The 12,312-nt window shown below is 42.3% G+C and overlaps 2 protein-coding genes across 2 annotated transcripts in view; one reads left to right on the top strand and one right to left on the bottom strand.

Moving 5' to 3' along the window:
* Positions 1-1,895: 1,895 nt before the first annotated feature.
* CGGBP1 (CGG triplet repeat binding protein 1) lies at positions 1,896-8,009 on the bottom strand. Its single transcript, XM_074972597.1, has 2 exons — positions 7,855-8,009; positions 1,896-6,361 (listed from the first exon to the last, which is right to left on the bottom strand). Exon 2 carries the CDS (start codon positions 6,343-6,345, stop codon positions 5,842-5,844), a length of 504 nt encoding a protein of 167 aa, XP_074828698.1. The 5' UTR covers positions 6,346-6,361; positions 7,855-8,009; the 3' UTR covers positions 1,896-5,841.
* Positions 8,010-8,498: 489 nt separating this feature from the next.
* The window catches only part of ZNF654 (zinc finger protein 654), a 59,751-nt gene continuing 55,937 nt past the window's right edge, over positions 8,499-12,312 (top strand). Inside the window, exon 1 of the mRNA XM_074972583.1 lies at positions 8,499-8,647. Coding sequence (XP_074828684.1) covers positions 8,516-8,647 — 132 coding nt within the window. The 5' untranslated portion in view covers positions 8,499-8,515. The remainder of the gene's footprint in view (positions 8,648-12,312) is intronic.

The following is a 12,312-nucleotide window of genomic DNA, read 5'->3' as shown; positions in this document are numbered from 1 at the left end:
CTTACCGACCCATTAATGTATCCTAATTAGCAAACCCATTCTGTTTCCAGGCTGCTGATTCATTTACCTCCCAAATCCTGTCTCCTAAGAAATGAGACCTCACCCATGTCGTTATGCATGTCAAGCCAGGCCTACCTTCCACTGTTTTTGGTTTCCTTTTTTATATTGCAGTTTGTTTTATTTGCATTATATTATTGTTTTGCTGCAATATTATCACCCAGCAAAACTGCAATAGTTGTAATTTTTTGAACCACTATAAAAACTAGGCTTAAAGTATGCATCAGCGTGCACAAGCTCACCTCCTTTGGTATAACCACCAGCTTGTAATCCCACATTATGGGATGGCTTTCATAGAATCATAGGACTGGAAGGGACCTCAAGAGGTCATCTAGTCCAGTTCCCTGCATTAACGGCAGGACTAAGTATTATTTAGTATTATTAGTATAAGTATTTGCTCTTAAAGCGTTCTTTTGTAATTTTAACGTTGCTTTTATTTTAACTACATTATGAAAAACTAGTACAAAATATAAAAATCTTTCCATTTATCACTAGATAAAGCAGAACACAGGCTAATTAAAATAACATTTCCTGGGTCATACCAGAAGTGGTCCGCTTCAGCAAATGCACAATACTTGTTCTTACCAGGACTACAGTATGATGATAATGGGGAAGTAGGACTTTTTATAAACATGGATGAAACATCTGATTCATAGGTCATTGCATAGGCACTCAAATAGTTAAACTGCATTAGAACAGTCATGGGATTATGTAGCAAATCGTGTGATTCTTGTGGTGGGGGATATGCCACTTGACAATGTCGTTTACTTTTCAGTAACACTTCCAGCCTCGGTGCCATCCTCTTTCAGGATTCCAGAGACAGGCCGCGGCCTTTCCTTGCCACTGAACTGCAGCAACTTCTGAATATTTTATTCATTCCCAGACATATTTACATATCTAGTGACTCTTGTTGATTCTGTATTTATCTTTATAATTTTATAAATAGCATTACAAATGAAGAAATTTAAGCTGTATAAGATAATGCAGGTTATACATAAGTGTGTTTGTTTACGCAACGAAAGGACTATATCTATAGCCTATTACCATAATATCTGAGCACCTCTTAATCTTTAATATAGTTATCCTCACAACACTCATTATCGCCATGTTACACCTGCAGACTGAGGCATGGAGAGACTAGGTGACTTTTGGCAGACTTGAGTCCAATTCCAGTCCTAGGCTACCATCCTAATCACTGGGATATCCTTCCTCCTTGAACATCAACTTCTTAAACTCTTTCCATGCCATTTTGACTGAGTATAAAATCTTCAGTTTTAAAAACAGGCATAGGAGGGCCTCTTTAGTAATCACTGCAAGCTTTCTGTGACTCAAGAACTTCATATGTAATGGTGCATTCAAACAGCTGGTAATGTCAACTTTCTTTTTGCTTAAAAATTTATTGAATTCAACACACAACTTTAAAATCTTACACAGACAATGAGTGCTCAGGTTACATGCTTGCGCAAATAAAAGTTAGCAATGAGTACAAAGTGAACACAATAAACAAGGAATATATCTCACTGCCAGACTTCCAGAGACTCTCTGAAAACTAGGTCAATATGGTATCAAACAAACCAGGGCTGGAGTGCTTTACTGTTCAGTTCCGTACAAGCAGTAAAAAAAATAAAAATAAAATACAAAAATAAACCCAGACTAAAATAATCCTTTTCAGGCTAATGAGTTTTTCTGTCATGAGATTGTCCAACACTTTGCAGAACCAAGTTTCTTTTTTAATTGAAAACCATTCTCTCTCCAACTATGCAAAATGTTTCATGATTCCTATGAACTAATGACCAGCCAAATTACAGGTTTCTAAATGCTTTTAAAATAATTAGAGCTTAAAAAAAAAAAAAAAAAATCAAGAACTTGAATTGGTTGTGTCCTGGTGACACACAAACTGCCTGAACAAACTACAATAAACCTGGTGCATAAACACACAAACGACTGTGAAATATGGAATGTTGTTTTTGCCTACCTTCTTACTCTGAAAACTGGCTTTTAAAAATGCATTTCAAAGTAGTGTCCAGATGCCAATTAGATAATCTAGTTTATTTACAAGGTTAAAAAACAACCACAACAAGCAAATATTTTAACAGTGGTAAAGCCATTTGCAGCAGACCCCTAACTCTACCATATTAGAGGTAATTGAAAACCAGAAGTTTCTACCATCCCACCCCACTGACTAAGAGTTCTCCCCGCAAGGAAGCATTTGGAAAAATAATGCAGATTTCTTGTAAAAGTAAGGAAAACCCATGGGATTTTTTAAATAAACTATTTAATAAAATACTGAATTCTTAAGATAGTCTCTTATTTATGAAAGTTAGAGATGAGCTCCAGTTGAAGTTTTGATTGAAATTTCCCCCCAAAATCAAGTGTAATTAGACAAGGGCAAAATTTTTATCTGAGCATGACAAAGTTTGCAGGGGTCTTCTGGGACTTTGCATGGCACCCATTTCTAATTTTAAAAGAAAACAAGTGTCTCAAAGGCTATTTGGATTAAAATGGAATCCACATTTTGGATTAGAATTACAGAAGAAACATAATAAATTAACTCACATGCAGCAGACCCCTAGCTCTACCATATCACATGCCTGTCACACTTACTTTTTCAAGACTCAAATTTGCCTGGAATGCCACTTGTATTTTTAATATTTTTGTTTATGAATACTTGCCATAACAGACGGATGTCTGGTATTTCTGAACCAAAGTTTCAAGAGAGAAAAATGGTTATCATTTTTCCACTAGTACAGCTACAGTGAAGCTTCAAAAAGGTTTCACTATACAGCCCCTGTTATCTTATATAGACAGTATGTGCCTTGTAGTTAACATGTTTATTTATTCTTTTCATAACACCCACTGTATTTCAATTATTATTTTGGACATTTGTGAAAACTTAATGACACCAAGATATCTGGACACGCCTAAGGTTTGTTACAAGGGTGTGCTGCTAGCATTGACTTTTCATTAAAAAAGAAAAATTGGCACTGAAGTATTTTAGGAAGCCTGTGAAGAACTACATCAAACTTGTAAATTGATATAATGGAAGTCTAATTTTAGACCACAGATTTTTATCACATTATATAGACAAATATAGTGTTTTAAAAGGCTGACATCAAGAGCTTTATTTTCCATTATCTGTAGTAATCTCCTTAGATACTTGAAAAACAACATAATTTATTTACCAAAGTTGTCTGACACATTTTGTTTCTTCCAACACAAGACTGAAGTGGCCTTTTTTGTTTTGTTTCATTAGTCTGTGTATCCTTAATCATAATGCTAGCATAGCTTTTTGAAGCGGCTTTATTAGTTTGATAGTAGAGAGCAGAAAAAACATTTCTGTTTAGGTCTTTTTAAAGTGACTTTAATTTCAACAATAGCCTGTAAAATGATTTTAAAAAATCAAGGCCAGAATTAGTCATCTCAAACTAGCACCTAAAATTGCACTTTTTTCTTTGTTTTAATGGAAGACTGACTTCAAAAATTCATACTCAAGCTGTTTTCTCAATACTTACAACTGTTCCCCTCTGTGATTCAACCCTACCACAACTGTATGGATGGAGTAGAAAATTAATTCAAAGATATCTAACTTTGATTAATGAAGTGCAGATAGCACGACTCCATTGAAACAAGAAGAGGAGCTGTCATGGAAGAACAGAAAAATTTTTTAAAATAGAAAAGGCTACTGGCAGTGGTGACTTATATTCATGTCTTAAGAGGATTTATATGAAACAGACAATGCATGATCCTAAGTTGGAACAAACACATCCCATAGCTAATCACATTTGTGAAGGCAAATTGAGACATTCAAGATGAGGAGAAAGATTTCAACTACTATTTCTCTCTGAAGTCCTAAGCCAGCAATTGATATTGAATGGGGAGACTGCTCTGTGTCAAGCCTCACTGGCTTCAATGGGGCTCAGCACCGGTGCAACAATTTGCCTGCACGCTATTCATTTAGTTTGCTGTGTCTATACAAAGACACCTTGCACAGTAGGCAACCAGTTGCAAGAAAGAAATGATTAAATTGTGTGAATACACTTTGAGCCATTCATCTGACAAGTTCTTGAAGATTGCATAAAAATAGTCCACGTTAAACTGTTTCCTCTCTTCAAGCTGATGTGCATTTTACACTACCGAGCTGCAGAAACCAACCAAATTAATAGGCTAATCTGTGTCCCTCTAGAACCCCACCTGTAAGCGCAATTAGTTAATGCTACTATCAGCACTAAATGGGCAAAATGAAGAAAAATGAGAAATACAGTTAGTGAAAACCAAGACAGGGAAAAAGCAGCAAAATAGGAGCTAAACCTGAGACAGCACACTTATGGTGAGTGGAGGGCATGCTGCACTGCCTAGGACATGCTCAGCACCTCACAGAATCCCAGCCCAGAGGAGGCAGGCAGAAAAGGCAGTTGTGTTACTTCCCTCTGCACAATATTCTCTCTCTCCTCACCCAAGAGCTTTCTTGGACCCTAAAGTTTAGTGGGCTACCACCATACTTAATTTAGGCATAACACAACTCCCCCCAAAAAGATGTGAAAAGGGTTGAGAATTACACAATTTAGAGAAAGAGATAATACATTACTGAAACACAGTAATTCCCTTTTTTTATGATCCAGTGAATGTGGCACTGGCTTGGAAAAGGAACTGAAACCCAGGTAACACTTATTCTACTGTTGCGTCCTTTTCGGTACACTTACCTCATAGCTACATGAGCTATTTGGCATCAACATTAACTGTTTTAAAAAACACATTGAGGTCACTTAGTCTGCGACAAGCACAAGACCCAGGAAAAGGATATGAGTGCAAGAGCTTAAGTGACCCCATCCTCAAGCAGGGCTCTTGAACTGCAGCTCCCCTGTCCTGATCAGTTCCAGCTGGGTTCTGGTTTATAGGTAACAGATTAAAAAGATGTTCTGCTTCTGCTGCCATGCTAGGAAAACACATAGCAAAATACAGTATAAGTGACTGTGATCAGGCATGTGTTTCATAGGCCAGCACCTTGCTCAAAGACACTAGTCTGTCGGCTTACTATAAGGAGGCGCATTGAAACTGCAAGACAGCAAATTTAAAACTGAGATTAGAAACTGCTTTTTCTTTTATGCGATGTGTAACAAACCTATGGAACTCCTTGCTTTAAGAGAAGAGTGAAGCCATAACTAGGTATTTAGATAGACAAGAACATCCAGAGTTACATGAGATAGGATAAAAAGTGTTTTTAAAAAGGATATAAGTCCCCATGCTGCAAGGCATAAGTCAACCTTTACCAGCAGTTAGAATTTGCTTCTGTGTGCAGGTTACTATGTAATTGGCCATTATATGACTTTTTGCACTCTAACAGTACAGGACTTATTCCTGGTCATTGACAGAGACAGAATACTGGACAAAGATGGTCCATCGGTCTGATGTAGTAAAGTAATTCCTACTGTTTGGTCTTTTCTTGCGTAATGAAGATGTCATGTTGGTGATTGAGTTGGCATAGAAAGTCTCCCATGCACAAGTGAGCATTTGTTAATGTCACAGTTATGGTTGGCCTTTACATAGTCAGCAATATGATGTTCCCTACCTTGAAAATGAGTTCTGAATCACAGTGGATATAAACTCTACAGTAGGATTATCAAGAGTCTGTGGCACATCATTAATTTTGGTGATAGATTGTCATTTCGACAGTAATACAAAATAAGCTGTAAAACCAATATATAACACTGTGTATGCATGAATATAAAAATAAACCACACCACCAATATGTAACTTTAATACTCCATCCCGAAAATAGTCATCTTCTCAACAGTCTTCTGTACTGAGGAGCTGGTTCTCATTCTCATATCCATCAGGCAGGTACATTTTCCTCAGCTGATCTGACTGCGGAATGGAACTACCATTCTTCACGTGGCGAGACAGGAAAGCTCGCACCGATGGATGGTCAGCCTTCTCAAGTGGGATGTTAGCTTCCAAGCACATCTTCACAAAGTCCTGGATGACACTGATTTTCTCTGTCTGAGTAGCACTGTTGCATTGGAGAGAAGCAGTCAGAGTCCTCTGCTTCTTTCTGACACTCTGCTCTTCAAACTCTGCCTTCCGCTTTGTATGAGTTTTAGACTTGAGATGGTCATTGATTGCAGACTTGCGAACGTGATTCAGGACCACATTGCAGGAAGTACAGAACAATTTCCCTCCATCTTCATGCAGTTCACTCCCAAACTCGGTTACACGATCCCGAGGGGTCACATACAAAGCTGTCTTAGAACGGTTACGGGAAGGAGGAGCTTTCACTCCAAATCGCTCCATTGTTGTTTTCACCACGCTTTTTTTAAAAAACAAGACAAATACATATCAGATTCATGTAAGTCAAGTGGCCTAGGCTCCACATTTATATATCTAGATGTATTTTATTCACTTTAGATATAACTGTCGTGCAAAATATTGTACATGCTAGATATGACCACCAGGAAGCCAATGTGAGAGACGTGTACTCAAAAAACAACATACAGAAACGTCAAGATAATTTAGATATCCCACTCAACTATCCTACATTAGTCTGGGGAATCCAGAGTTTTACTTATGATTCAGATTTGTTTGGTTAATAAGTCACCTTGAACAGCCTGTGGGAAACACAAGGACCTACAGCTATCTATTTTAAAATGTTTACACCAACTGGCTGACATGGTATTTATCTTGAACAACAGACAAATTTCCAGGAGCTGAGACAAAATTACATGAATGGAAGAATGTGTAGCTTCATGCCATGGTGAAAAGGTTTCTGTTGAGGCAGAAATTTCTCATGAACGAGGGTAAAATGTTGGAAAGTTTCTATAGCTGCAGAGGAGACAGGACCCAGTTTTAAATAAATTCAAACTGCTCATCACTGGAAATTAGATGTGTACTTTAAGAAGAGATTTTTACTGTTAGAGAAATGTAGCTTCTTCCCAACTACTTTTATTAGACAAACTTTGGATTTTGATGCATAACTACTGTTTTGAGAGTAAACATTGCTTCATTCTGTTTACCTCCTTCGAATCAATACCCTTTATTCCAGAAAATACACCCTTCTCAATGTAGTATAAACAAGACATTGCCAAAAATTGCTAATGGAAACACTTGACCCTTTGTCAGAACTAATTTGAGAATATCCACTCATATCCCAAATACGTATGTATTTAAATTAGAGTCTGAAAATAAGAGTGTTAAGGGATTACCAATAGAAAGCCCTACTGATCACAGCATTAGACAGGAACAGGCGACCCCTTGTTCCTTCACAGGGCCCCACTGAAATCAATAGACAACCTGCATCCATCTCATTGCAAAAGTGGGGCCTAGGTTTTTGAAGCATGGGGTGATGTATCTCTGAGACGAATGCACAGATGTTACCTCTGTTTGGCCTAAACCCTTCACAATAAGTAGTTTGCTGTCACAAAGGCAGCAAACGGTGGGTGTCTGGGGGAGGGATAAGAAAGGAGACTGAAACAGGGGGTGCTGAGAGCTATGACGGGGGGCGAGGTGTCTGGTTCTCGCAGGGGGCTCGCTCGCTAACACCCACTCACCCGCTGTCGCCCGCCCATCCCGCTCCTGCAGCGGACCCGGCACCCCGGAATGAAACACCCCTCCCCCCGCCCGACCGCAGCCCCGGCCCCCCATGCTCCCCCCCCCACCTAGTCTCTCCCCCCGCCCCATTTACAACCCGCCCCCCTCTCCGCCCCCCCCCGTTACCCGCCCCAGCCGCGAGCCGACCCTGATCCCGGCTCCCCGCGCAAGGCCAAGAGCGCGGCGCCCCCCTCTCCCACCCATCTCGCGTCTTACCACCCTAGGGCGGCCGGGGCCCGGCCGGGCAGCCCCCGATCTCCGCCCCCTGGCGAGCGGGCACTGCACAACCAGCGGCCGCACCGCTTCACCCACTCAACCCGCCGCGGTAGGCGGGACGTGGCAACCGAGCGACGTCTGCTCCAATCAGTGAGCTGTTAACCGAAAGAAACATGTCAGGGACTGGACGCCGGGCGAGATTGTAAAAAGATGGGCACAGCTACCGTCCATTGGCAGAGTTGGGGGCGGGAAAAATCTTATGGTTGAGAGCTCTTTCGTCCAATCTGGAGGCGGGGGGAGGGATGCTCACTATGAGGGACGGATATCAAACCCAATCAGATGTAGGAAAAAAACACTGTGTTCTGAAATTGATTGACTTCACTTCTTACCAATCACAAGGCAGAACCGAAGTAACGACGGTAGTTTTCATCCAATCAAGCGCAAGCGATCCGAGACAGGGCGAAGGGAGGAGTTAAGGGTGAAAGATCGTGGGCTGCTCTTCCTCCCTCCCTCCCGTTTGCCGATGATTGGCACGTTCAGTAGCCCGTGAGATCGCGGCCGGTGGGAGGTGCCGGATGTGAGGTAGGGGCGAGCAGGCGGGCCATCCGGTGTGTCGGGGCGGGGGAGGGGGGCTCGGTACGCGCAGGGCGGCCGGAGCAGCATGGCGGAAGACGAGAGCGATCAAGAGTCGGAGCGGCTCGGTGAGGAGCTGGAGGCCATCGCGGGGCCGCGCCTCCTCGCCGGGGTCTCGCCCGCGCTCAGTAGCCAGTATTACTGCCGCCGCTTCTGCCAGGTGAGCGCCGCCCCGCCCCGCCCCCGGGCTGCTCCTCGCCCCTCCCCCCGCCAGCCTGGGGGGTGTCCGGTGGCTTGAGGCCGGTTCGGTTCCCACAGGCCGGAGGGGGGAGGGCGGTTCGGTTCCTCCCGCGGGCCCGCGAAGGGGGAGGGGGCGCGTCCGGCGGGTGTCGTCCCGTCCCCAGAGCGGGGAGCCCAGTCTCGCCCTCCCCCCGAGGGGTCGATTTGGGGCCGAGCCCTGGCGGTGGCTGGGGGCGGCCCCTCTCCCCATCCGATCTGCGGCCTCCTCCCCTGGCTGCCGGATCTGCTCCCCCCACCGCCCCGTGGCTCTGCCGCGGCCTTCCCCGGTGTCACGCGCGGGGTCGGAGGGGAGCGCTGGGCGCTCGAGGACTGGCCGGGGCTCGGGCGTGTCCACGCTAGGGAAGTGAGGCCTGGGGGGGGGAGGAGGGGTGGGTCATGGGTCTGGCCGCGGCGGGGGTGGGAGGCTGTACAGCCACCCCAGGTTAGACGTTGGCACCCCCCTGGCCAGAGAAATGGCAGCACGTGCTGAGTTGTTTTCTTTTGCGATGGGGGCCAAACAGGTTGTGTGGCTTTTGAGTGACCGGGGATCCTTGCGGGGAGGATTTCTGACACTGACCGTCAGTAGGAAACACTCGTCTAAATGTAGCGTCTCTCCCAGCGTACTACCAGGGGCCTCTTCTTAACGCCTTTCATAATGGTTGGGTTGCCTCCGACATTCATCTTGAAGTAGCTTCCCGACTAGCTAACCAGAAAATTGCAGGTAGTTTTTTTCTGTATCCTTTAATTGGACACCAGACAGTACCTTCTGAGGAAACATTGTCCCATTTAAGTGCCACCCAGCTATCTAGTATCTGGCCTAGAAAATGTCCGTGAATGTATTTCATTTCTAAACTTCTGACATACAGCTCCGGGAGATTTTTAGGACGTGGGGGGGTCGTCTACCAAAGTTCCATATTTTCTCAGCAGATATTGCCAGAATGCTGGATAATTTATGTTTTCAGTAATTTGCTTTCCTGTTGTTTCGTTGAATGGGACACTAACTTGACATTGAGTGTATTGAGATTTAGACTGCAAGCTCTTTAGTTCAGGGACTGCCCATTTGTTCTGTGTTTGTGCAGAACCTAGCACAGCATGGTCCATGACTGTGTGCTATGGTAGTATAAATAAAAATAATAAATGAGTCGAAAATAGTTTGGTAGTGGATTTACAGCCATATTTCTGTTGTTCAAACTTTTTTTCTCCTTTGTTGTGAGACACTCATATAAACATAAACTGCCAGCACACAATGTCAAAAGTACAAACTGAAAAATCTGTCAAATATTTCAGTTATAATAATTTAACTGTTGCTTGCAACAATAGTAGGGAAAATATTCAGACAGAAGTTGTGACTTTGAAATTGATGGGCTGTCTTAATTTTGACAGGGAATGGTATACTTCTTTATCCAAGGATAGGCGTTTGGTCTTAAATCTTTCCAGTGAAACTTGTTTTGTAATGCACCCTCTTCCCTCAGGAAGAGGTGCTGGTGAGGTGATAGATGTATATGCTAATCCCACCACCCACACAGGGAGATGAATAAATAGACAAGAGGAAGAGGCCAAGACCAGAGAGGGAACTTGGATACAAAAAATGTATAATCCATTTTATTAGCAATACAGTGTTTTAAATCACCAAACAGTTGGGTTTTGCTGCAGTTTTGTTGGCTAGAGATTTTGCAAAACTTTCCCACCCTCTCACTCTTCTGTTTGAAGAGTGGAGGTGGGTGCTAATTTTGAGTGTGTGAAGGATTCAGGTTTTTTTTCTTCAGGCAGTATACAAGTTTTCAATAATCCAAATCAAAGTGTGAGAACTTGTTTTCATTCTATCTGATTTTTAGTGTTGGCCAGATGAACAGTAAATGCAAATTTGTGTTCTTATTCAAGGTATAATCCTTGGCGTGTTGTGGAAGTATCCTTGAGTCTCAAGGCTTGTCAACATAAGGCAGTGGTTTTCACACTGGGATATTTGAGCACTTGTCAAGAGATATGCGAAAAAAATCCTATATGGGTGGACAGTGTACTTTATTTAGTAAGACTTGGCAATCCAATCACTGTTAGGGTCATTACATGTCTCAGATGGGGGTACAAGGTGGACCACACTATTTAGAAAGGGTTACACAGCCTAAAAAGTTTGAAAACCACTGGCATAAGGGATTTCTATTCCTGTGTAGCTGCATTATTCCAAATCCCCACCATAGAGGAGCTGCAGCTGTGTAAAGCAGGGTTTGCAGCTATGATTTATCATAGTTTGGAAACAGATTAAGTTGCATAGGTACAAGCCCCATATTAAATCAATGCGGAATATTTATAGTGAGGTTTGCAGTGGTGCAAAAAGCCCTCAACCTCAGTGTGTGTGCAGCAGAACTGCTCACTAATATAGAATGATGATATAAATGTATCGTTTTCCTGCTACTACTTTTCTAGATCCCAATGACTTGCATTCTCTCAATTTGTTCTCTCCTTTTAAAACTAACTCAAAAACAATCCATCTTGCTATTAAATGCTATGTTACTTTGGCATTCCTTATGTCATTTAGATATTTTCTTCATTCTCTAAACAATATCTTCTCTTCACTCAGTTCAGAACCCATCACAACATTCTAGACTCCTGATCTGAGCTTTGTGCTCAACCAAGAGACAGGTCACTTCACAACCTCCTCCCTCCCGTTTGTACCAATAAAAAAAGCTTGTACTTCTCCTTTCTAAAGTTCTTCAGTAGTGTGGAATTTAATTAATATCACTATATTCCTGTTCCTTGGTCAAAGAGAAAAAGCAGCTGTGTGGGTAATTACTTAGAAAAGATGCTGTGAGGTTGAACTGTCTAAAGGAAGCTATTTGTTCCTTTCCAAAATAGCAAGCAAACTGTTAAAATAACTAGGTTATAAGTTAATATGGACAGTGGTATAAATCAGCGTCACCAAATAATATTATTGCTGGTTCAGGTATAATCCTAGCACTCTGAGGAATGTGTACACAGCTGATTTTTATGGTTGGGATATGTTATAAAGAGGTACCATGTGTTGGAACAGAAGGACCTCTTACTCTGTTGAAGTGTGCTTTATTGTATTGGAATTTCAATTTAAGGTATTGGCTTAAGAGGCAGTTATGACAATATCTCTGTTGTATATTCTATATCAAATAGTGCTTTTCTAGATAGGTGTGCCTACATTTTAAGAGGGTAAGAAGGGATTAGTGTGGTGGTACATAGATTCTCTAAAATGACATAATTGCTTGATTTTTTTTAATGATGTCATAGATGTGCGCCAGCATGCAATAGTTTGCAGCTGGGATCTGATCAGAGAAAAAAAAAAAGCTCCTCACAAAATACCCGAGCCCATTATGTGGAATAGAGGTGGGGAATGTTGGGGAAAGACAAAACCAGCAGTTGGTGGGAGTGGGAGGCAATAGGAGGTTGAGGTAGTAAGTGACAGTTTAAAACTGTCTCATTCTCTGACAATGGTTTTTCTGAAGCAGTTTGTAGCCATTTCAGCCACTTGTGCCAGACTTTGTAGGGTGAAAGGTAAAGTATGGATGCTTTATGTTCTACATGTAGGTCATGATTTCTGCGAGGGGCTCTGCAGGGTACAAAGGCTCTGGGTAGGTGGAGATT

This window comes from Natator depressus, chromosome 1 (assembly GCF_965152275.1).
Source record: "Natator depressus isolate rNatDep1 chromosome 1, rNatDep2.hap1, whole genome shotgun sequence".
Lineage (NCBI taxonomy): Eukaryota > Metazoa > Chordata > Testudines > Cheloniidae > Natator > Natator depressus.
This window is presented reverse-complemented; position numbering and strand designations above follow the sequence as displayed.

What these genes read in the sequence shown, in the direction of transcription:
- CGGBP1 (XM_074972597.1), bottom strand. Translation starts at nt 6,345, where the DNA reads ATGGAGCGATTTGGAGTGAAAGCTCCTCCTTCCCGTAACCGTTCTAAG.